We start from the raw sequence: 26751 nt of genomic DNA, 5'->3' as shown, positions 1-26751 counted from the left end.
CTCACTCGCTCTCTCAAAATAAACGTATAAACCTTAAGATAAAATTTTTAAAAAATGGCTAATTTAATGTTATGTGAACTTCACCTTAAAATTTATTTATTTATTTTCAAAGAGAGAGAGTGAGAGAATCCCAAGCAGGCTCCATGCTGTCAGCACAGCACCTGACGTGGGGCCAGAACTCACGAACTGTAAGATCCTGACCTTAGCCGAAATCAAGAGCCAGACACTCAACTGATTGAGCCACCAGGCGCCCCTCACCTTAATTTTAAAAAAAGTCTACAGTTAAAAAAACCCCAAATTATGAGTTTTCACAATACTCTGCAATAATAGTGGAAGGATCCACGTAAATCAAGTGAAAACAACAAAACAGATTCTGATTACAAAGCCAGAAAAGAATTCAAAAGGATTTGTATTCCTAGACCTTTGATCAGACAAGGAAGTCTAATGGGTTAACAAGGCATTTCTTCCAGAAACGCAACAAAACCCTTAAAAAGCCACAGAAGAAAATTTTTAATAGAATTGTTCTTCATCTGCTAAAAAGTAAACTAGGTATAAACACAGTAAATGCCAACATGCCCCATTGTCTTTACAAGATTCTCTCCAGATAGAGAAGACTCTCTCAGTGGCCTAAGGAGGAGGTTCAAAAATGGAAAACCATTCCTGTTTGCCTAGCAGCACTATGGGGAGAGACAGCTGGGGAAAGGATGAGAAGGTGAGATAGTACGGGGTCTTAACTAGGGTCCCACTATAGTTAAAAAAGTTGATTTATTTTTTCCTTAGATGCAAAAATTCAACTTAGTACTTTAAACTTTATGACCAGAAAATAAATAGTACTTAACATATATTTAACAAATACTAATTATTTCACATTATAGCCACTTTAGAAAGAGGAGGGAGGAGGAAAATAAAAAGGGTATCAAGAAAAAGGAACAATGGGGAAAGAAAAACTAAGAAAAAAGTAAGGGAAGAGAAAGAAGAGGTAGATAAACTGAGGGACCTAGAAAGACACTGAAAAGGGAACAAAGAAGCTAAGCTTCTGAGATGAATGTTAACTGAGGTAATGGTTCTGACACTCTTCAATCGGACTAAGAAATTTTAAGTTACCACCTTTTTACTACTGTCCCCCAAATACTATGTTAATTAACACAATGTGGTCTATACACACCACTGAAGTTATTCAGCCTTAAAAAGGAAGGGCATTCTCACATATGCTATGACATGGATGAGGACATTATGCGATGTGAGATAAGTCAGACATGAAAGGGCTAATACAGTATGATTCCACTTATATGAAGTATCTAGAGCAGTTAAAATCATAGAGACAGAAGGTAGTTGCCAGGGGCTGAGGGGAGGGAGCAATGAGCTGAACTGGGTATTACTTGTTAGGCAGTTTCAGCTTTGGAAGATGCAAAAAGTTCTGGAGGCAGATGGTAGTTATGGTTGCGTGACAATATGAATATACTTAATGCCACTAAACAGTACACTTAAATGGTTAAAATGGTAGCTTCTGTTATGCACATTTTGCCACAATTTTAAAAAATGGCTATGTTGAGTCAATTAAGTTACAAAGGGCAGTTAAGCATATAACATTACCATAAAGAGCCTACTATTCCAAAACAAACTCTATTATTAAAGTAGAAAATTATAACTCCATTAAAACAAATAAGTGGGAAAACTATTAGATAAACCATCTCACTTTTTCTAGGCTTACATATCCATTCTGTATTACATTCCCCAGAAGGAAAACCATAGCTTTTTATTTATTTATTTTGAGAAAGAACGTGAGTGGGGGAGGGGCCGAGAGAGAATCCAAAGCAGGCTGGCAGCGGGGTGTGAGGCTCAATCCCATGAACCAGGACTTCATGACCTGAGTCAAAATTGGAAGTTGGGTGCTTAACCAAGTGAGCCACCAAGGCACCCCAAACCATCACTTTTATTAAAAAATTTTTTTTTACTGTTTATTTATTTTTGAGAGAGGGAGAGAGAGACAGAGCACGAGCGGGGGGAGGGGCAGAGAGAGTAGGAGACACAGAATCCAAAGCTGAGCTGTCAGCACGAAGCCTGATATGGGGAACCCACGAACAATGAGATAATGACCTGAGTCAAAGTTGGACTTCGACACCCAAAACCATCACTTTTTAAAGAGAAATTACTTCAGCTGACACAATGTTTACTTTCACTTTGGGCAATATAATTGTATCAATGTGAAGAGCTACAACCATATTGACTTCAGTGTAGATGCAGACAGTATTTAAAAAAATGAGTATGGCGGCAGGGCGCCTGGGTGGCTTAGTTGGTTAAACGTCCAACTTTGGCTCAGGTCATGATCTCACAGTTGTTGAGTTCTTGAGTTTGGTCCCTGCATCAGGCTCTCTGCTGTCAGTGCAGAGCCCACTTTGGATTCTGTCTCCCTCTCCACTTACTCTTTCTCTCTCTCAAAAATAAATATTAAAAAAAAAAAAAGGAAAAAAACCTAGTATGTAAAAAACAAACCAAGAACAAACTAGTATATAAAAATATCTAATAACCAAATAACATTTTAACAGTAGCTTTTTAACATCTAAATATGACATGGGCTCACTTTATAACAAAAAAAATTACAGTCAAAGCAAAAGTAAAAAGCAAAAGTAAGTAATTCCATTCCCAGAGATTACCCACTATTAATATACATATCCATCAAGAACTTTGTTCTGTGTTTTCACACGTGCACGTATTTATATTTTAGTTTAACTTCTGTATTAAGTTATTTTTCATGTTATTTTTGAGAGAGGGCACGTGAGCAGGGGAGGGGCAGAGATAGAGAGAGAGAGAGAGAGAGAGAGAGAGAGAAAATCTGAAGCGGACTCTGTGCTGTCAGCGCAAAGCCCGATATAGGGCTTGAACCCACGAACCGTGAGATCGTGACCTGAACCAAAGTCGGTCCCTCAGCTGACTGAGCCACCCAGGTGCCACACTTATGTATAAAATTTGATGAAGCAAGTACCGATGCTTACAAAGTATACAAAAGAGACATTACATTACCTTGCCCCTCCCACCTTCTACCAACATATATATATATATATATATATTTTAAATAAAAAAGGATTTCTTACTTGGGGCAGGCAGCCCACCACTGGATCGTTTATATTTGCTCTCCTTTAAAATGGATGTAATTTTGTATAAATGACGAAAACCTGTTTTGCATTCAGAGGCAAAAATAAATTCAATTTCATCTTCATGACTTTGGGGAAAAACATGAAAGATGTCATGGATCTGTAAAATGAATAGCTGAATTTACTACACACATTAATGAAAATACTGCACAAACAATTCAATTAAGTTAGAGAAAGAAGAATTGATAAATACATTCTGAAATATAAGCAACTGTCAGTGCTGGGGGTAATGTATATTTATGATATAGATTTTGCCTGGGCCCTTCAGATTTATCTCACTTTAGACATAGACTTCCTCCATTGAGAAATAAATGTTTCCAAAAGGTGAAAAAAGAAAAATACGACCAAAAGCTTTTCTTACTCACCATCTCTGTAATCCTTTGAAACTCGGCATGATGGTTTAATTATACAAATCTTATTATAGAATCTTATTATTCTTTTTTTTATTTTAAAGATTTTATTTGTTCATGTAATCGCTATACCCAACATGGGGATTGAACTCATAACCAGGAGATCAAAAGTCACATGCTCCACCAACTGAGCCAGCCAGGGGCCCCTTATTACTTACTCTAATTCAAAATCTTACTACTTTTCTTTTCCAAAGAGAAATATTTTAACAGTTGAAGGGTGAATCATATGAAGCCTGTATTCATCCAGGGAGTGATCTGGCTTTATTAATTTTTGTATCTTGTTTAAATTTTTTCCACTAAATTGGAAAATTGGTAAATTTTAATATAGTCTGCCAACTTAAAAGAGAAAGTCTTTTCCAGACCTCTACTGAGGTCCTCCTGAGAAGCACTCATGAGGCTGTTTTCAATACTTCATGTGTCCAGGAAAAGGGGAAATTTGTAGCCAAGGAGATGTCATTTCAATGACATCTACTTTCTATCTATAAGCCATTCCATTCTGGAACCATCATTCCAATTTGAAACGTTCAAACTTAGCACATAACATTCATGGTTACTTGAATTTAAAAAATTCATTTTGATAGTTTGCTATAAAACTTCACTTGCTTTAGCATTCTGAGAAAATATTTAACCAAGTACAGAAAACATACATTTATCCAGATGTCTGTTGTTTCTTCATAGATAATCAGTGGCGTCACAGAGTCAGGCACCGACTCGATGAGTCTCTGTCTTTCCATGGCATCATCTTCTACTGGGATAAATAATTCAGGTGAGATCAACACTATCTGTAGGCGAGTTTGGGAGCGATCTAGTAGAATGGACCAAGCACTATTTAAACAAACAAAACAAAAAAGCACCAAAAATAAAGCAGGCTCTCAGAAAATGAATATTCCCTTACTCTCTCCCCTGGTACCCATCAGTTATGTCTGTAATCACATTAAAGAATTGCTTTAAAAGATATTAAATTATCACCTACAAATGGCCAATTAGAAGTATTAGCTTACTCTATATTTATTTTTTAAAGTTAAGCTTGAATAAAGCTTTTTTTTAAACTGGTTTTCTTTAAACTCCTAAAACCACAACTAGCCTGTGAAATTGTTTTCTCCCTTTAGTGTCACCAATTGCCAGCCTTGTGAAACTCCTGTTGTCTACATTAGGAACTATATGCAACCATCTTCACATGAAACTCTACAAAAATTTTTGCTTAAATTAAAAAAAAAAAAAAAAAAAAAGAACACACCCTTACATGTGAGCCCTAAAGTCATACAATTTAACCACAAAAAAACACTGAAACCACGAGTGGCTATGTAAAAGAGAGAATTGAAATGCAGTGCCCCTATGCTTATAGGAATAAAAAATCCACAAGGCCACTTAGCTCAGGAAAAATTCTCTGTGCAGAAATAACTACTCTGCAAATTTACATGTGAAGGCATCTCCAATTGAGGGGCAATCTCTAAAGTTCTGGATTCTAAATTATTCGTAAAGAAGTGACAATTTAACATACGCACTATTTTCCCTCTGGAGTCCATCCAGCTCTGGCAATATATTCAACTCCTTCAAACAGAATCTCAAAAGGTTGAATCAGTTCCTTATCTATGACATCGATAATCTTTTAAAAAAGAAAAAAAAGGATTCTAGTTACAGAAGACATAGATCAATAACCAGTTTACTAGTCTACTTAAATCATTATCTTTTTTTTTTTTTTAATGTTTATTTATTCTTGAGAGAGAGACAGACAGAAACAGAGCATGAGTCAGGGAGGGGCAGAGAGAGAGGGAGACCCAGAATCTGAAGCAGGCTCCAGGCTCTGAGCTGTAAGCACAGAGCCTAACGCGGGGGTCGAACTCATAAACTGTGAGATCGTGACGTGAGCCGAAGTCGGACTCTTAACCGACTGAGCCACCCAGGCGCCCCTTAAATCATTATCTTTAACAGCATGACACTTTTTCAGACTTAGGTATTTAAATAGGCATGAGGGATACAAAAAAACTAGCGGTAAGTTGTGGGTTACCTACACTAGTGTACTCTTTATGTCTAACAAAGTTCTAAGAACGAGAATTAGCCCAGTCTAAAAGTCTTTTCCCAGGAGTTTACACTGACAGAGCCCTTGCTAATAAGTGGTAACAACAAGTTTTAATCACTTTAGAGTCTAGTATCAAAGAAAAATAATAGTTCCTAATTTCCTATATTTGAGCCTAAAATAGGATTTGTGTAATGTATTAATGAAATGGCCCTTGGTAAGCAAATTTTTTCCTTTAAAAATCTAGCCAACACAAAAAGTAAGTTTTTTAAAAAAGGGCAAAGGATCTGAATAGATAGTTCTCCAATGAAGATACACAAATGGCCAATAGGCACATGAAAAGATGCTCAACATCATTAGCCATCAGGAAAATTTAAGTCAAAATAACAGTGAGTACAATTTCAAACTTACTAGGATGGCTATAATCAATAAGACGAATAAAAGTGTTGATGAGGATGTGGAGAGATTGGAAACCTCACACAATGGGAATGTAAAATAGTGCAACCACTTGGGGCAAATAGTCTTGCAGTTCCTCAAAGGTTAAACATATAGCTATCGTGTGACTGAACAATTCTGTTTCTAGGTATCTAACCAAGAGAAGTGAAAAACATACACACACATTCATGGTAGCATTATTCCCAACAGTCAAAAGGTGGAAACAGCCTAAATGTCCATAACTGATGAGTAGATAAAGTGTTGGGGCATGTGGCTGGCTCAACTGGAAGAGTGTGCAACTCTCGACGTCAGGGTTCTGAGTCTGAGCTCCATGTTGAGTGTAGAGATTACATGCATACATACATACATAAAAACTTGAAGAAAAAAAAGCAAGAAAGTGCTGATACATGGTGCAATATAGATGGAGCTTGAAGACAAAATGCTAAGCAAAAGAAACCAGACCAGATACTATATGATTCCATTTATATGAAGTGTCCAGAATAGGCAAATCTACAGACAGAAAGTAGATATACTAGTGGTTACCCAGGGTTAAGGGACGTGGGAAGGTTGGAAGGTGATGATTAAGGGATGTGGGGTTTCTTTTTGGGGTGATGAAAATGTTGCACAATTCTGTGAATACACTAAAAGCCATTTTAAACTTTAAATGAGTGAACTGAATCACACTTGAATTATATCTCAATAAAACTATTAAAACAAAGTCTAGCAGAGAAGACTTTTTTAAGTAATCCTCTGGGCATTCAGCTTATAAGAATTTGACTATCCAAATGGAAAGCCCCAGTACGAGAGACATGTGGGACATCTATCCAACACACAAGGTAAATCACTAGTCAATACTGCTATTTTAAAAATATTGATCTGGCATTAACAATGGCAAAGAGGAAAAACTTTTGAAAGAGTGGTAAATATGCATATCCCCATATTCCTATCTTGAGAACCAGCAAAAAGTTTTCAAAGCAGAAAATTAGGTCAACCTGAAACTGATGGTCCACAAATGTCTCAGCAAGTTAAACAAGTCCAAAAAATTAAAGAGTGAATCTAAGATATCTACTAGACTGACTAGTCAAAGGACACAAAAAGTCAACTCCACATTTTATACTTACCCTTCCTTCAGCATCAATCATTATTTCTGACATCTTAAAGGTGACTTTTGGATTTGCTGTGCCTTTAGAAAGAGATAGAAATGAACAGTAATGCAGATCCAAAATTATTCAAACAAATTTTGCCAGATCAATCCCCTTTACACTTTCTTTAAGTGGGGAACTTGGTAGAGTCAGGACTTTATTGTATAAGAATCTCAGAACTCCATCTCAAATTCATAATTTTCACCATTGGTATATATAAAAAAAAAAGAGGCTAAAAACATCAAGAGTAGGTACGAAATAAAGGAAGGAAATGCTGTATCATTTTGTAATTAAATACTATAAACGGGGTTGCCTGGGTGGCTCAGTTGGTTGAGCATCGACTCTTGGTTTTGGCTCAGGTCATGATCTCATGGTTGGTGGGACAGAGCCCTGCGTTGGGCTCTGTACTGACTGCGTGGAGCCTGCTTGGGATTCTCTCCCCCTGCACTCTCGCCTCTCCCCTGCACTCTCTCTCTCAAAATAAATAAATAAACTTTAAAAAATTGCTATAAACAGCAAAATGGGAAAAAATTACTGATTTATTAAGAACATAATCCCTTAAAAATCTTTATTTCCTAGCAAAGACACCTTTTTATTCATTCCTTGAAGTAACCAACCAGCTCTGTGCACTTCCCAACCTTTGAAAATAAATTAAAAAAAGATCAGCCTGTAATTAAAAAATCTACTTCAGGGGCACCTGGGTGGCTCAGTTGGTTAGGTGGCCAACTCTTGATTGTGGCCCAAGTCATGATCTCATGTTTCTTGAGTCCGAGCCCTGCACTGGGCTCCACACTGTTATAGTATGGAGATTCTCTCTCTGTCCCCTCTCTGTGCTCTTCAGTGTGCACGCTTTCCCTCAAAATAAATAAATAAACTTAAAAAATTTTTTTAATTTTTCTTCTGTGACACTTAATGAACAACCCACTTTTACTAAGTCTGTAAATGATCAATGTTGACCATACCTTTGGATGACTGCAGAAAGAATCTTGTTTGGAAAGCAGAAATGAGTGAATATAAATGCCAATGGAATATAGTACCTGTTTTAGGATAACGGAATGAATCTGCCCTCCTTGTTTCCAACATAGGGGATGTAACATGAATAATTTCCACCTCAGATTCATCATTTTCTTCATACAAAATTCTAAGAATTTTGCTGCCACTGGGAGCTTAAAAGGAATTTAAATATTGTAAATTTAGAAGAACTGTTCCATAGAGTAATCATAACTGACCATTTCCTCTAGTAGTATATTTCCCATAGTGAGAAATAATTTATGTATAAAATATACTGCATTTTGTGTATGAAACTATCACTAGCCTTTGTACTAAGAAGGTGAATTATTGTTAAATCACTTTTGCTGGTTAAGGGTTACTCCTTTTGGAAGGCAAAACCTGAAGATACTTATGTACATATATATATATATTTTTTAATTTTAGGTAGGCTTCATGCCCAACATGGGGCTTGAACTCATGACCCTGAGATCAAGAGTCACATGCTCTACAGACTGGCACCCAGACTGCCAGCCAGGCACCCCTGTACATATACATATTTAAACAGCAGAGGGGTGCCTCGGTGGTTCGGTTAAGCATCCTATTCTTGATCTCTGCTCAGGTCTTGATCTCAGGGTCGTGAGTTCAAGTCCCAAGTTGGGCTCCATGCTGGGTTCCATGCTGGGGGTGGAGCCTACTTTAAAAAATTAAAAAATTAAAAAAAAAAAAAACCCAGCAGAAACACATTTGTGAAGGTCTTCAGTCCCTGCGTACCTTAAAATGCATTCCTTGTTGAAAAGTGAATTACTTAATTATAACATTTCCTTTGATAAAATAGATGCAACTTAAAGAGTCCAGTTTTCTCTTAATAGTTACTCTAACTCATGTAAAATCTTGTTCTAACAAACACAATTTATGGCAATTATGGCAAACATTTTACATATTAAAATTAAATGTCCAAATCTAAGACACGGCTTAAAAATAAGTATTTTTAATAGTCCCTTAGAGAAGTGTTTAAAATACGAGCTGCTAGGATGCTCCTTCAGTGCAGCATGAGACTCTTGATCTTGGGGTCGTGAATTCAAGCCCCACTTTGGGTGTAAAGCTTACTTAAAAAAAAAAAAACAAAAGCTAGCTGCAAATAATTACTAGGTCATGAAATGTATTAATGGGTAATAACCAGCATTTAAAATGTATAATGAACAAAAAAAATACAATATTAGAGTGCCTTTCACATAAGGATAAATATTGCTCCATGAAATTTGTTTTCAGTTTTTGTATATAATACATATATGAATTGTTAGGCTAGAATGTAAAGCAAATTTCTAAGTGGATCATGGACAAAAAAATCTGAAAGCCACTGCTTCACGAGATCTGCTTCTCGGGCAGAAAACACTTGTGAATTCACCCAGAAAACGGAGGAATTTGTGTCCTTTTTTCTGATCCATTCATACACTAATTTGGTCATATGCTCACGCAGACTCTCTAGTCAATCCTACGTTTTTATAACAATGCATTCAGGTGTAGTATTTTTTATTTTTCCACCAATGTTGCCAGCAAGATCAGCTTCTAGAAGAAAAAGTGGTAAAGAGTTGAAGGACCTGAGGCACTGAACTGCAATGGAATTATTTTTATTAGAATTCATTATGGTGGGATACAGCCTGTATATTTTAAATAACTACTGGTAGGATCCAATTTTCAAGACTTCATAAGCTACTATTTAGGACTTAGAATCTATGCACTTAACTAACTGGGAGTTAAATCTCATAATACTTTGATTTATAATATTTTGAACTCCCTTACTTGTTTCAGCTTCTGGACACCACCAGTAGCCAGAGTACCTATCAAATTCTTCTTGAAGAACAAAGGTAGCAACTCCAGCTGATCTGGGATCTTCTTCCATGTTGGCTAGCTCTAGACAAACATAAAAGGCAAAATCACCACAGGAAATTCTCTTTTCATAGATACTAAGCACAATGATTTAGTTTATTGTGAAATGCAGCTGTAGTACAGTGGTGAACTCTGGAACTAAATGGACTGGATTTAAATCTGAGCTCCATCATTTACTAACTGACTGACCTTGGATAAATCACCCAACCTCATTCCACCACAGTGTCCCATTTGTAAATGGGGTTGTTAGAATTAAATGAGTTAATTCACATAAAGCACTTAGAACAAAGCCTGAGCCAGAACATAAATGTTGGTTATTTCCCCATTTAGCTGGGGTCATAGGAAACAAGAATACATGTAGAGTGTCACAGTGATTTGTATCTTCTACACAGAAAAGTCCAACTTTAGACCTAGAATGGCTCTTACAGATCAGGTAATTCATCACTCTTCCTCCCCTTCTTCCATTCAACCAGAACATCTCAGCTTACATCTGTTTTACACTTTCCAGCAAATAGTTTCCAGCATATAATTTGAAGGGAACTCCTGCTTTAAAACTAAACCCCCCAATGGGGTGCCTGGGTGGCTCAGTTGGGTAAGCATGCAACTTTGGCTCAGGTCATGATCTTGTAGTCCGTGAGTTTGAGCCCCACATTGGACTCTTTGCTATCAGCATAGAGCCTGCTTTGGATCCTTTGTCTCCCTCTCTCTCTGCCCCTCCCCCACTGGTTCAATAAATAAATAAATAAAACCTCCCCAAACCATGAAGCCATAATTTTTAAAGATTTCATGACATGGAGAAATGTTTACAATGTAATTGAATTTTAAAAAGCCATATTACTAAATGGCATGTACACTATAATTTCATTTAAAAAATGTTAAACATATATTTTATTTTTATTTATTTGAGAGAGAGAGAGAGAGAGAAAGAACCTCAAGCAGACTCCATGCTCAGTGTGGAGCCCAGCACAGGGCTTGATCCCATGACCTGAGTTGAAATCAAGAGTTGGACTGAGCCGACTGAGCCACCCAGGCACTCCCCAACACTTTATTTCTTAATTTTTTTAAATGTTCATTCATTTTTGAGACAGAGAGCGACAAAGCATGAGCAGGGGAGGGGCAGAGAGAGAGAGGAAGACACAGAATCTGAAGCAGGCTTCAGGCTCTGAGCTGTCAGCACAGAGCCTGACGCAGGGTACAAACTCATGAACCATGAGATCATGACCTGAGCCGAAGTCGGATGCTTAAACCAACTGAGCCACCCAGGCACCCTATCCCCAAGATTTTAAAATGCTTGTTTCCGGGTAGTTGAACATTTGACTCTTGATTTCGGCTCAGGTCATGATCCCAGGGTGGCAGGATAGAGCCCCTTGTCAGTCTCTGCACTGGGCGTAGAGCCTGCTTGAGCCTGCTTGAGATTCTCTCTTTCTCTCCCCATCTGTCCCTCTCCCCAGCCTGTGCTCTCTTAAAAAAAAAAAAAAAAAAAAAAAAAATGTTGTGGATATAAATCAAAATGTGGTTCTCTCCAAGTAATGAGACAGACTATGGACAAGCATTTTTTAAATTGCTTTATAATTTACAACGTCTTAGGTATACTATTTGTGATAAATGTATATACTTGTGTAACCACACCTCATCAAGACAGAATATTTCCAACACCTAGAATGTATTTTCATGTCTCTTCTCAGTCAATGCCCATTATCACCCCAGAAGCAACCAATGATCTGATTTCTATCATCATAGGTTAGTTCTGCATATTCTAAAATATCACATAAGTGAACTCATACTTTGTCTGCTTTTTGAAATTCATCAATGTTGTTACACATATCAATAATTCACTTCTGTTAATTGCTGGGTAGTATCCCATAGTATATCACAGTTCCTTTATCCATTCACCTGTTAATGCGTATCTGGGCTACTTCTAGTTATTGGCAACTATGAGTAAAGATGTTAATCTTTCTTGTATAGGGATCTTTGTGGGTGTATGCTTTCATTTCTCTTGAATCAGGACCCAGGAGTGGAATGCCTGGATAGTATGGTAAGTGTTCATAAGAAACTGCCACAGTTTTCCAAAGTATTTGTATTATTTTATATTCTTACTAGCAATGGATGAAGGTTCCTTTCTAGTATTTGTGTTCAGAATTAATCTTTTTCACTTTAGCCAGTCTAATGAGTGTATGGTAATACCTCATAGTGATTTCAATATTATATACCAGTTTCAATGTATTATTTTTGCTTATCTGTATTTTCTATATATTGTCTGAAACAAATATGCAAAATGAACCCATAACACGCTACCCAAAAATTTGAGCCCAGAAGTGTTTGGAACTCAGAATTTGGGTGATTTTTCATATATATTATATATATCTACCATAAAATCATGTAACATCTCCAGCAGGGGAATCAAATACCCTGTAACTGAATACACCAATATTCCTACAGCAAACTTATGAATAGACACACTAAGTAGGATTAAGATTATAAATATCCTCAGGTCAGTTCAGGTCAGATTTTGCCACCAAATGAGTTTTAGCACCAAGCCAGTGAAAAGTAAGCTCAGTTTTTAAGAGTTTTTTGAATTTTGGAGTGAATGATATAGCCAAAACCAGTGTTCAGTTTTCCTGGATCTTTAAACTACCCCAAAGGTGTATCCACGCTACTGTTTTATATTTTGTTCTCCTTTGGATGTGAGAACAGGTACCACTCATTTTTATCTCCCTTTCACTGACTACAGACCTCAATTATTAAGAGTTATTTATTAAATGAATAAAAGCTATCGCTTTGTTCATCTGATACATCATTTGATAGTAGAGGCTGGTACTGTATTACTTTTACATTCCTTTATCATACCAGGCAGAAAATTAACACATGCACTTGCTCATTGACTAAACTCACCTACAAGCAGACTTTCACTTGGAAACTTATTGTGAATAAGAGGAGTAAGAGTGAAGACACTTACTTTGTATTTACTTTTCTATTTAAACTAACACACTGCACTTACCATGTATCAGACACCATCCTAAACACTTCACAAACATTAACTCATTAAAACCTCGTAACAGCACTATAATGACCTGCCTTTTTAGATATGGAAACTTAGAGGTTAAATAACTTACTCAAGGTCACAGAACTAAAAACTGGTAGATATGGAACTCAAACTCAGCTCTCTGGTTCTAGACTACATCTTTAACCAGTACACTAATCTTGAAAATGACAGACATATCACATACCTACGTGCACAGAAAGGAAAAATAATAGAAACAATACTATAGCATCACACAGGGCTCCGGTGCTTTCTACTTTACATTCTGTCAATCCTCACCATAATCCTGCGTGAAAAACAATTCTACAGAAGAAAAAATAGACTTAAAAATGCCTTAATTCTATCAGTTACTGTCAGAACTTTGTAATCCCAGACTCAAGTACAATAATTAGTATGTAGTGAGTGTTCAAGGTCTGTTGAAAGCATGAACAAATGGCTAGGATTTCCAACCCAGATTTACGAATCACCGACCTAATCCTTCCACTGCCACTAGCAGCTGTTCTGATTCCCGGACTCCAAATGGAGACCCATTAAACACCAAAACATGTACTTTTCACTTAAAAACTTCCCTACTCCATCCCCTTTTAACTGATGTTCTAGTTTTAGATCATTAAACCTAGATCATTTCAACAGTCAACTTTTGGTGTTCCTGTCTCTAGTCCTATATATAACTAGTCAAATATAGTCAAATATAACTTTCACAAAGTATCCAAAACAATTTATCTATCATATGACTCTGCCCATACCACCCAACTGATAAAAATGTTTCCATGGACCCCATATCATTCTAGAGACCCTGTTGATTTACATGAGATACAGGTTACCCCTGTCTTGGCTCTTTTGATCTGCCAGCCTTACTTTTCCCTTCTTCTTGACTCATACCTTACACTTTAGGAACCATCAGATTGCTTTAACTCCTCACAAACATCACTTTCTGCATCAAGACCTTTCTCATGTGGTCCCCTCGCCTGGAGTGTACAGGCTAATGTGTACTCGTATCTAAGATGAGTTTAGGTGCCAGTTAGGTGTCGTCTCTTCTGGGAAGCCCTTCCTGAACACTACCCTCACTGATGCTCTTATAACACCCTATGTTTGCTTATCACTGTTTTATTATTCATGTAGTTTCCTTGAGGGCCTGGGTTATGTCTTATTCAACTCTGTATTCTTAGTTCCTGCCGCATTACCTGGCACACAGGAACTTAATGTATTTTTCTTGACTGAATAGTTAGAACAGGTTTCTTGACTCCTAATTCAGTGTTCTTTCTACCAATGTAAATTGTTCAGGAAAAGCCTTCTTCTATAACACTGATTTTCCTAATAATGAAAAAAATATTTGTTGTCAATACACTATTGTATTCTAAAATAATTTATTAAGAAAGATGCCCAGGGACGCCTGGGTGGCTCAGTTAAGCATCCAACTCGATTTCAGCTCAGGTCGTGATCTCATGGTTCATGAGTTCAAGTCCCATGTTAGGCTCCACACTGACAGTGCAGAGCCTGCCTGGGATTCTGTGTCTGTCTTTCCTTCTGCCCCTCGCCTGCTCACTCTCTCAAAATAAATAAATAAACATTAAAAAAAAAAAAAAAAAAGATGCCCAATAAATCAGATTTGTGAACATTAGATTAAGTAAGAGTTGAACAAATGAATTTTTAAAATTTTATTTATTATTATTTTTTTAATGTTTTATTTATTGGGGCTCCTGGGTGGCTCAGTTGGTTAGGTGTCTGACTTCAGCTCAGGTCACGTTCTCAAGGTTCGTGAGTTTGAGCCCTGCTTCTGGCTCTGTGCTGACAGCTCAGAGCCTGTAGCCTGCTTCAGATTCTGTGTCTCCCTCTCTCTCTGCCCCTCCCCCACTCACGCTCTATCTCTCTCCATCTCTCAAAAATGAATAAATGTTAAAAAAAAATTTTTTTTTAATGTTTTATTTATTTGGTGGAGGGAGGGACAAAGAGAGGGGGACAGAGGATCCAAAGTGGGCTCTGTGCTGACCGGCTGACAGCAGCGAGCCTGATGTGGGGCTTGAACTCAAGAACCATGAGATCATGACCTGAGCTGAAGTCGGACACTCAACAGACTGAGCCACCCCGGCACCCCTGAACAAATGTTTCACTATGAAACTTACTAACTTTAAGTTGTTTCATGTGTTCAAAGAAAAAGCAATATACTATTTCCCATATTTCATTTGTATGAAAGCTTTAGAGGAAAACATTCACATCTTTAGAGGAAAACAAAGCACATCTGTGCTTTCAGTAGTGCTTAGTATTACTATAATCACTTAATGAAAATTAAGTATTTCCATAATACAGTTCTACCAAGTGTTGTTTTTCCTATTATGACAAAATAACTAAGTAGCCTCTCCAAAAGGGGGAGATAAATTTTTGGTGCATATTAGGTCTTTGTTTCCCAAAAACAAGATTAATTTTTTAAATTGAAATTTGATTTTAATGAGAACCGTTTTGGGGTAATTCTGGCAGTCTTATTAAGCTAAAGGAACAATCATGTCAGAGGCATTACTGTTGTGCTTTCTGAAAATGAACATTCAAACAAGGTAGCATTTTGCATGTGGTAAGTACTATGTATCCTCTGTACTTTTTTATTAATTTTAAAGATCTGAATTTAAAATATGAAGGCCAGCCACCGTGCCTCCATTTCATAAAGTAAGCAAGAGCAAAATTTTAAAAATATTTTTCAGAAAAGCAGATTTGCAGAACTATGTGTTACCATTGTGCACATAGGTGAGCCTTCTTTCTTCTCTGGTTACAATGTTGGATATCCAAATATCATTGCTGTGTATAAAAGCAATCCAGTCTGGATCAGCCGGGCATAATTTAGGATCCATACGAATGTTGGGACAACTAGTCTCTACTAAATTTGGCCGTAAGGGTTGTTGCTAGAAAAGAAAAAAACATTTTTAGGAAAGTATCAGGTTGATACATACATACTCATTTGCCAACACCCTTCAATGAAAAATAATTCCAAGTAAAATGTCAACTATGGTAATTGCTCCTCAGAAAAATACACTTTTGGGGCGCCTGGGTGGCTCAGTTGGTTGGGCAGCTGACTTCGGCTCAGGTCATGATCTCACAGCTCGTGAGCTTGAGCCCCATGTCAGGCTCTGTGCTGACAGCTCAGAGCCCGGAGCCTGCTTCAGATTCTGTGTTTCCCTCTCTCTCTACCCCTCCTATGCTCACGCTCTGTCTGTCTGTCTCTCTCTCTCTCAAAAATAAACATTAAAAAAAATTAATAAAAAAGAAAAATACACTTTTGCATTCCTTAAAAGGACGGACTCTTTTTTTTTTTTTTCCTATAAATTAGAAAGCTAAGGGTAATAGGACAGTAAAGACAATATAAGAGCACTTCATAAATTTTGTTGTCCACACCTGTTTAATGGAGTAATTATTGTTTGTTAAATACTTTTATTAAGCACTTATTTATTGAATATTTATTAAATATTTCAAATTAATTTTACCAATATAAAACAGTTTGCTCAAAAAGATACAACAAAAGCCAGAATCATACAATTTTAACAAAAGGTCTAATACCATGTAAAAAATTGTCTGGGCTAAAACCAAACATTTAAAAACCATTTATTAAGATGGATTAAGCTGGGGTGCCTGGGTGGCGCAGTCAGGTCGGCTCCGGTTATGATCTCATGATTCAGGAGTTCAAGCCCCGCATCGGGCTCTGTGCTGATGATGCAGAGCCTGCTTAGGATTCTGTCTCTCCTCTCCTCCTCTCTGTCCCTCCCTTGCTTGTGCTGTCTCTCTCTCAAAATAAATAAACAGAACTTAAAAAAAAAAAAAAAAGATGAATTAAGCTTTTAGGGGAACCAAAAATAGATTGTCTTGTGATAACATTATCTTCCAAGATCCCCCTCAGCATTTACTCAGAAAATGGGCATTGATGCCCTTTACCATATCTTCCTATAGAGCAAGTGTCTTTAGCTTTTAAAAAATTGCATATTAATGTCAGTGTAAAAAGGATTAACTCTTACCACCGGAAACTAATGCCCATTTATCTTGTTTTCTTTACTATTAAATTTTTCACTTGGTGGGTAAATATAATTTTTTGGTTTAATTACCTTCCTGATTTGGATGCAAACAGCCTTTAGGATTTAACAGATTTAACAAGTAGTAACACCAACTTACAGTAAATCCTTGTGGCCCTCCATCTTTTACATGATAAATTCCACTACCAGCTTGAAAGAGAAATGTTCCACTTCCTTGGTGATAATCATAAGAAGCAATTCCAACGGTTCCAATGCGTTTTCTTTCTCTTAATAGTTCTTCTTCTCGAGAATACATTCCATAGTCCAGTGTTGCCTAATGCAAAAGGAAAGAGAAGTCACCTATTTGGTCTTCTGAAAGCTTGCTTTTTGCTTTTAGCAAAAACTTTCCACTGAAATCCTAGTATCTCCCATACTATTGAGTGTACATGTTGAGGGGGTCTAAAATGTGTCAGCAACTTTAAGCAAACTAATTCCAAGAAGTCTGTGGAAAGATTTCCTGGTAAAGGATCTCTAGATGATAACTGCATACATTAGAGAACAAGAATTGTCTTATCACCCTGGCTTGGCATTCTAGATCTTCTACAACCTAACTGAGCAGTGATGCACGTAGTTAAGAGCACAGACTGTGAAACCAAGCGGTTTGAATCTAGGCTTTGACCCTCAATAGAAGTCTGACTTTGGGAAGTGGCTTAATTTCTTCAAAAGTAATTTTCCTCACTTTTAAAATAGTTTTGTTATCATCTACTTCGGCTTTGTGAAGATTAATTTAGATAAAACATATCAAGTGTTTAATACAATGATTGGCATAGAGTTCTCAAGTATCAGCTGTCATTAATACTTTTCCAACACATCTATTAATACTCTTCTAATAAAATCCTAGATTAGGCTTGTCACATCACTGACATAAAACCCAACATATGAGGTTCTGCCTCCTGGCCCTTGTTCCACTGTCCTCCTTTGAAAGGCTATTTTTCTTTCATCCAAGTTTTACCATTATCCCAAAACCTTAGCTCTAATTTAAAGTTGGCAAGGAAATTTTCCTGATCCACTATGGTATACAGGGATTTCTTCTGTGAAACTGATATAAGAGTTACTACCTCTTTTACTTATTTGGCCATGGTACTGTTTTTCACTTTTTTTTTTTCAGTATTTCTGACCAGAAATAGTTAAAACAAACAAACAAACAACTTAAGACCAGAATCTGTGTCATTTCGTTTTCCTACCTGCAGGATCTGTTAAAATCCCTCTCAAAGACCGTTTGTAACTAATGATTGATAATGATAATAATTTCCTAAGCTAGAAATATTATTTGATAGAGGTATAAAATTTAAAAAGGAATATAAAGAAAACAAATTTAGTAAGTGCTAACAAAAAAATTACATCCACATTTTCCCTAAGAGCTCTTTATACTTTATTTGATTATGATAAATAAGGAAAGAAGACGTGGTTTCTGCTATCAAGGAGTGATACCCTAAAAAGGAATCTAGATTGAGTTTATTGGCAGGAATGCATCACTCCAAAACTAAGCTAGCACAATGAGAGTAAACATTGCTCAAGGATGGCAAATACATGTGTGTACTTGCAAATCTAAAACAAGGTTAGGTGAGGTTAAAAATGAAACACCCTGGGAATCTTGCTAAAAACCCATCTAGTTTTTTGTATTCTTTGTATCACTTTTTAGTGAATATTTAATTACATATATATACATTCGTACCTGTGTGTGTTAGACTCTAAAAGAAAAAAACAGCAAATTCAATGAACATATAGTTTTATTAATTCTGATCTCTTTGTTTTAAATCTCTGTTAAACTGTTTCCATTGAAGCCTAGAGCAATTCTGAGAATATGATCATATTTTAATTTCTCCCTTCCTATTCTCCCTGAATGTCACTGGAGATGGAAACCAATGGAAACCAACTTCCACTTTTAGCCAAGATGGAGTAACAGGGACTAGGCTTATCCTCCCACCTAAAACAACTGAAAAACTGAACAAAATATATGAAATAATGTTTTTAAGACACTGGACATTAGACAACAAAGGACAGTGATCTCTGAGAAATGGGAACCAAATGAGGTGAGCATTACAGTTGTCACAGCTAACTGCTCTGACAGTTTACAGATGTTGGCACAAGAAGGGTTAGTCAATGGATCAAAGAAGAAATCACAAAGGAAATCAGAAAATACTTTGAGATAAATGAAAACACTGTATCAAAACTTAAAGCATGCAGCAAAAGCAGTGCTGAGAGGGAAATTTGTAACTCTAAGTATCTGCATTAAAAAAGAGATCTGGGGCACCTGGATGGCTCTTGATTTTGGCCCAGGTCATGATCTCATGTTTTGGGGGATCAAGCCCCGCACTGGACTCTGTGCGGACATCGTGGAGCCTGCTTGCTCTCTCTTTCCCTCTCTCTGCCGCTCCCCTGCTCACATACACATGTGCCCACTCTCTCTAAATAAATAAATAAACATTAAAAAAATTAAACTTAAAAAAAGAGAGAGAGATCGGGGCATCTACTGGCTCAGTAGAGCATGCAACTCTTGATCTCAGGGTTGTAGGTTCAAGCCCCATGTTGGGTAAAGAGTTACTTAACAATAAAATCTTAAAAGAGAGAGAGAGAGAGAGAGAGAGAGAGAGAGAGAGAGAGAGAGAGAGATCTGAAATCAATAACCTATCTTCTACCTTAAGACACTAGAAAGAAAGAGCAAACTAAATCCAAAGCAAGCAGAAGTGAGAAAATATTCTAAAATAAACTGGAAATAAAATACAGAATAGAAAAACAACAAAGCCTAACGAACCAAAAGTTGGTTATTTGAAAAGATCAAATTTAGCTAAAATGAAGAAAGGTCATTTCGAATGATCTTAAAGAGATTAAAAAAAAAGATTATGAGGAAACAATATAAACAATTCTATGCCAACAAATTCAATAATGTAGGTGAAATGACTGAACTCCTAGAAACACAAAGCATCAAAAGTGACTCAAGAAGAAACAGAAAATCTGGGAACGCAAGCTGGTGCAGCCACTCTGGAAAACAGTATGGAGGTTCCTCAAAAAACTAAAAATAGAACTACCCTACGACCCAGCAATTGCACTACTAGGCATTTATCCAAGGGATACAGGTGTGCTGTTTCGAAGGGACACATGCACCCCCATGTTTATAGCAGCACTATCCACAATAGCCAAAGTATGGAAAGAGCCCAAATGTCCACTGATGGATGAACGGATAACGAAGATATGGTATATATATAAAATGGAATATTACTCGGCAATCAAAAAGAATGAAATCTTGCCATTTGCCAACTTTGTGAATGGAACTGGAGGGTATCATGCTAAGTGAAATTAGTCAGAGAAAGACAAAAATCATATGACTTCACTCACATGAGGACTTTTAAGAGACAAAACAGATGAACATAAGGGAAGGGAAACAAAAGTAATATAAAAACAGGGAGGGGGACCAAACAGAAGAGACTCATAAATATGGAGAACAAACTGAGAGTTGATGGAGGGACTGTGGGAGGGGGGATGGGCTAAATGGGTAAGGGACACTAAAGAATCGACTCCTGAAATCATTGTTGTACTATACGCCAACTAATTTGGATGTAAATTTAAAAAAATAAAAAATAAAATAAAAAAATAAAAATAAGAGAAATAATTAGAAGCAAAAAAAAAAAAAAAAAGAAGAAACAGAAAATCTAAATAGACCTCTAATGAGTACAGATTAGGTCAGGATTCAAAAAACTACCGACAAAAAGCCCAGGACTAGATGGCTTTACTGATGAGTTCTACAGAAAGAATGAATACCCATCCTTCTCAAACTCTTGGACGAAACACTTTCCAACTCATTTAATGAAGTGAGTATTACCCTGACATCAAAACCAGACCAAGACATCACACAAAAAATAAATAAATAAAACTACAGACTAACATGCCCTAGGACTATAGATGCAAAAATCCTCAATAAAATACTGGCAAACTGAATATAGCAGGATATTAAAAGAATTATATATGACCAGGTGGGATTTATCCCAGGAATGTAAGCTTGGTTCAACGTATAAAAACCAATCAATGATATTAATACAATAACAAGGGAAAAAGTGATCTTCTCAACAGACACAGAAAAATCATTTGACAAAAGCTAACACCATTTCATGATAAAAGTGTTCAACAAATTAGGAATAGAAGGGAAATTTTTCAATCTGATAAAGGGCATCTATAAAAAATCCATAGCTAAATCAGTCTCAAAGGGAAAAACCGCAAGTTTTCTCCTCAAGATCAGGAAAAAGAAATGATGTCTGCTTTTATCACCACTATTTAACAGGTACTAGAGGTTCTAGCTAAGGTTAGAAAGGAAGAAGAAAAACATCTCTATTTAGAGATGACATGATGTTATATGTGAAAAACCCTAAAACAACCTACAAAAAGTATTAGAGCTAATAAATGACGTCAGCGAAGCTACAGAACACAAGATTGATACACAAATATCAGCTGCATTTCTGTACACTAGTAATGAACAGTATGAACATGAAATTAAGAAAATGACTTCATCAAAGGGGTGCCTGAGTGGCTCAGTGGGTTAAGCCTCAGACTTTGGCTCGGGTCATGAACTCACAGTCTGTGAGTTCGAGCCCCGTGTTGGGCTCTGTGCTGACAGCTCAGAGCCTGACGCCTGCTTCGGATTCTGTGTCTCCCTCTCTCTCTCTCTCTCTCTCTCTGCACTTCCCCCACTCACCCTCTGTCTCTCTCTCAAAAATAAATAAACATTAAAAAATTAAATAAAAAAATAACTTCATCTAAAATATCCTCAAAAAGAATAAAATACTTAGGAATAATTTTAACTGAAGAAGTACAAGCGTAGAACACTATTTAAGTAAAATAAACATCTAAATAAATGGAAAGATATCCCATATCCATGACTGGAAAACTTAAGATTATAAAGATGGCAATATACCCCAAATTAATCTAGAGATTCAAAGACTGCCTATCATATCTGCCTTTTTTCCAGATATAGATGAGCTGATCTTAATAGTATTGATATGGAATTTCAAAGCAATTTTGAAAAAAAGCAACACTGGAGGACTCACGTTTTCAAATTTCAATAGTACAAAGCTACATTAATCAAGCCAGTATGGTGCTGGCATACAAACAGATTTACAGGCCACTGGAATTGAACTGAGAGCCCAGAAATAAGCCTATACATTTATGGTCAATTGAATTTCAACAAAGGTGCTAAGGTGCTAATCAACAAGGGTGCTAAGACCATTCCATGAGGAAAAGAATAGATTTCCATACGAAATGGTAGGGCAACTGGATTCCACATGTAAGAGAATTAATTTGGACCCCTATCTCACACCACATACAAAAAGTTAACTCAAAATGAATCAAAGATCTAAATGTAAGAGCTAAAACTATAAAACTCATATATAAGAGACAAAACTGTGTGACCCTAGATTAAGCAACAGTATTTTAGATACGACATCGGAAGCACAAGGAATCAAAGGAAAAAAAAAAGCACGACTGTACTTTATCAAAACTTAACTGTGTGCATCAAAGAATGTCTATTAGTTTCCTAGGGCTGCTTTAACAAATTACCACAAATTTAGTGACTGAAAACAACAGAAATTTATTATCTCACAGTTCTGGAGGACAGAAGCCCAAAATTAAGATTTCAGCAGGGTCAGGCTGCCTCCAAAGGCTCTAGGGGAGAATACTTCCTTGCCTCTCCCAGCTTCTGGTGGCTCCAGGGTTCCCTGGCTCATGGCAACATAATTCTAATCTTTTTCTATGTCTTCAGATGGTCTTTACCCTTTGTGTCTGTCTCAAATTTCCCTCTCCTTTGTCATATAAGAATACCAGTTACTGTATTTAGGGCCCACCCTATACCCAGGATTATCTCATCTTGAGATCTTTAATTACATCTGGAAAGACCCTATTTCTAAACAAGGTCACATTCACAGACACCTTTAGGATTTGGACATATCCTTTTGGTGGTGACTATTCAAACAATACAACACTATCAAGAAAATAAACCACAAAAACCCCCAAACAACCTGCATTAAAAAATGGGCTAGGAATTTGAATAGACATTTCTGCAAAAATAGACAAATAGCCAATAAGCACATGAAAAGATGCTCAATATCACTAATCATTAGAGAAATGCAAATCAAAACCACAATGAGATACCACTTCATACTCATAAAGATGACTACTATAAAAAGCCAGAAAATAATAAGTATTGGTGAAGATGTGGAGAAATTGGGACTCTCATACACTATTAGTGGGAATGTAAAATGGCATAGTAGCTATGGAAAATATTACAGCAATCTCTCAAAAACAAAACAAAACAAAACAAAACAAAACAAAACAGAGTTATATGATCCAGCAATTCCATTTCTCAGTACATACCTAAAAGAATTAAAAAAGGAACACGAAAGCATATTTGCACACCCATGTGCATAGCAGCATTATTTACGATGGTGAAAAGGTGGAAGCAACCCAAGTGACTATTAATGATGAGTGGATAAATAACACGAGGGGTGTGTGTGTGTGTGTGTGTGTGTGTGTACATACATACATACACAGTGGAATATTATTCGTCTTTAAAAAGGATATTCTGATACAGACTACAACATGGATAAACTTTAAGTACATTATGCTAAGTAAAATAGGTCAGGTACAAACACGGTGTGATTCTATTTATATGAGACACCTAGAGTAATTATACTCCCAGGAACAGAAGGTAGAATGGTGGTTGCCAGTGGCTAGGTGGAAAGGTAATGGGAAGTTATTATTTCATTTGTACTGAGTTACGGTTTTGCAAGATGAAAAGGTTTTATGGATGGATGATGGTGATGGATATACAACAATGTGAATGTACTTAATACCACTTATGTGCACTAATGTACACTTAAAAATGGTTAAAATGGTAAATTTTATATTACACGTATTTCAGTGCAATTTTTTTTGTAATGAAGATGTAAGAACTTCAGATTAAGGTAAATGATGAATAGAAGAAAAAGGAAGTCTCAAAAATGTCTTATCTTCCATAAAGGAGAGACCAAAGCTATTGTGTTTAAATATACAGATCTAAATTAATGATTATAGTACTAAACTCTTGCCAAAGGTAATGATGACTGGTCGCATACTAATTAATGACTACTGCAATTCAAGAAATAAAGCAAAAAGGCAACTCACAGAATGGGAGAAAATGTGTGTAAATCAAATATCTGATAAGTACCTTGTATCCAGAATATATAAAAAAACCTCTTACAACTCAAAATTAGAAAAACCCAATTTAAAATGGGCAAACAACCTGCACAGAGATTTCTTCAAAGAAGATATACAGATGGCCAATAAAGACATGAAAAACTGCTCAACATCACTGATCATTAGGGAAATGCAAATCAAATGACTGAGATACCTCTTCACACTCACTAGGATGGCTATAACCAAAATGACAGATAATAGCAAGTGTTAGTGAGGATGTAGGAAATTAGAAGCCTCATACGTTACTGGTGGCAATGTAAAATGGTGCGGCTGCTATGGAAAAGCAATTTAATACTTCCTTAAAAGTTTAGACAGTTAGGGGCGCCTGGGTGGCTCAGTTGGTTAAGCGACCGACTTCAGCTCAGGTCAAAAAAAAAAAAATTGTACAAATTTTAGACAGTTACCACATGACCCAGCAATTCTACTCCTAGATATATATACCCAAGAGAACTGAAAACATAAGTCTACAAAAAATCTCATATATGGTAAAAGCAGAATTAGTCATAAAAGCCCAAAAGCTAAAATGACACAGATATCCATAAGCTGATAAATAAAATGTGGTACAGCCATGAAATTAAACATTATTCAGCCACACAAATATTGTTATCTGCTACGATGTGAATGAATCCAGAAAATACTGTGCTGAGTGAAAGAAACCAGTCACAAAGACCCACATATTGTACGATTCCATTGATATGAAATGTCCAGGATAGGCAAATCTATAGAGACTCAAAATAGATGAATAGTTGCCCAGGTCTGCAGATGAGCAGCTAGGAGGATGGGGAGTAACTGCTGATCGGTTTCCGTTTGGGATGACAAAATATTCCAAAATTAGATTGGGAGGATAGCTGTACAGCTCTGTAAATATACTAAAACCCAGTGAATTCTATACTTGAATGAGTGAATATGGTATGTGGATTATATCTCAATAAAGCTGGTAAAAAAAAAAATTAAAAAATGGAAAAGCACATTCTGTGCTAACACTAGTTAGAAGAAAGCTAGAGTGGTTATATTACTATTAAATTTCAGAGTAAAACATGTTGCTAGATACAGAGAGTGTCATCTTGTAACAATAAATGAGCCAATTAATCAGGAAGACATAACCATCCTATCCACTTATGTACCTAACAACATAGCTTCGACATATATAAAGCAACAACTAATAAAGCTGCAAGGAGAAATAGTTAAACCTACAATCATGAAATGCAAGTTTCAACATTCTCTCTCAATAACTGATAAAGCAAACAGAAAATCAGTAAGGACATAGGAGATGTGAGCAATACAATAAACTAATTGATCCAAGTCATTTATAAATGCAGTAATAGCAGAACACATATTTTTCTCAAGTAAACACAGAACGTTCACCAAGATAGATCATATTTGAGTCATAAGACAAGACTCAAAAACTAGAAAAGATTCGAGTCATACAAATTATGTTCTCTGAATACCACAGAATTAGATTCGAAAGCAAATCTCTGGAGAATACACAAATACTTGGAAACTAAACAGTACACACCTCAATAACTCATGGGGTAAAGGGAAAATAGGAAGTATTTTGAACTAAATGAAAATGGCAACACAACATATCAAAATATATGGGATGCAGCTACGATGGCACTTACAGGGAAATGTGTAACACTAAATGCCTATTTAGTGAAAAAAAGAAAGGTCTCAAACTAGTAACATCAGCCACTACCTTATGAAACTAGAAGACAAATGAAATTCAAAGTAAGCAGAAATAAAGGAAATAATGAAGATCAGGGGATAAAACAATGAAACAGAAAATAGAAAATGACAGAAAAATTAATGAAACCAAACTGATAAACCCTTAGATTAATTAGAAAAAAAAAAAAGAGAGAAGACACAAATTACACAGAATATCAAGAATGAGAGAGGAACATCACCACAGATTCTGCAGACATTAAAAAGATTAGGGAATATTATGAAACTTATGTCAAAACATTCAGTAACACAGGTGAAATAGAAACATTCCTTAAAAAACACAAACAACCAAAGTTCAGTCAAAAAGAAATAGATAACTTGAATAGCACTACATCTAATAAAGAAATTGAATTTGCAGTTAAAAACTTTTCCACAAAGAAAGCTGCAGGTCCAGATGGCTTTGCTGGTGAATTCTACCAAACAAATTCTTCTAGCAAATTAAAAAGGAGGAAATGACTTCCAACTTATTCTTGGCCAGCATAACACCATTACCAAAATCATATATAGAAATTACAAAAAAAGGGGCGTCTAGGTGGCTCAGGTTAAGTGTATGACTCTTGATTTCAGCCCCACGTCAGGCTTACATTGTGCTGAGTGTGGAGCCTACTTGGGATTCTCTCCCTCCCTCCCTCTCTCTCTCTCTCTCTCTCTCTCTCTCTCTGCCCCTCCCCACATGCACTGTCTCT

The 26751-nt window shown here is 36.4% G+C and overlaps 1 protein-coding gene across 4 annotated transcripts in view; it reads right to left on the bottom strand.

Annotated features, from left to right (window-relative positions):
• Positions 1-26751, bottom strand: part of DPP8 (dipeptidyl peptidase 8) — a 65680-nt gene that overhangs the window by 23678 nt on the left and 15251 nt on the right. For all 4 annotated transcript variants that reach the window (XM_042988613.1, XM_042988614.1, XM_007084517.3 and 1 more), the window contains 8 exons: positions 17223-17396; positions 15796-15964; positions 9947-10057; positions 8194-8322; positions 7136-7197; positions 5068-5168; positions 4210-4387; positions 3093-3252 (listed from right to left, as the gene is read on the bottom strand). In XM_042988613.1, the coding sequence (XP_042844547.1) occupies positions 3093-3252; positions 4210-4387; positions 5068-5168; positions 7136-7197; positions 8194-8322; positions 9947-10057; positions 15796-15964; positions 17223-17396 (1084 nt within the window). The remainder of the gene's footprint in view (positions 1-3092; positions 3253-4209; positions 4388-5067; positions 5169-7135; positions 7198-8193; positions 8323-9946; positions 10058-15795; positions 15965-17222; positions 17397-26751) is intronic.

Source organism: Panthera tigris, chromosome B3 (genome assembly GCF_018350195.1).
Source record: "Panthera tigris isolate Pti1 chromosome B3, P.tigris_Pti1_mat1.1, whole genome shotgun sequence".
NCBI classification, from domain to species: domain Eukaryota; kingdom Metazoa; phylum Chordata; class Mammalia; order Carnivora; family Felidae; genus Panthera; species Panthera tigris.
The sequence above is the reverse complement of the archived record's forward strand: the minus strand, read 5'-3'. Positions and strand labels throughout refer to the sequence as shown.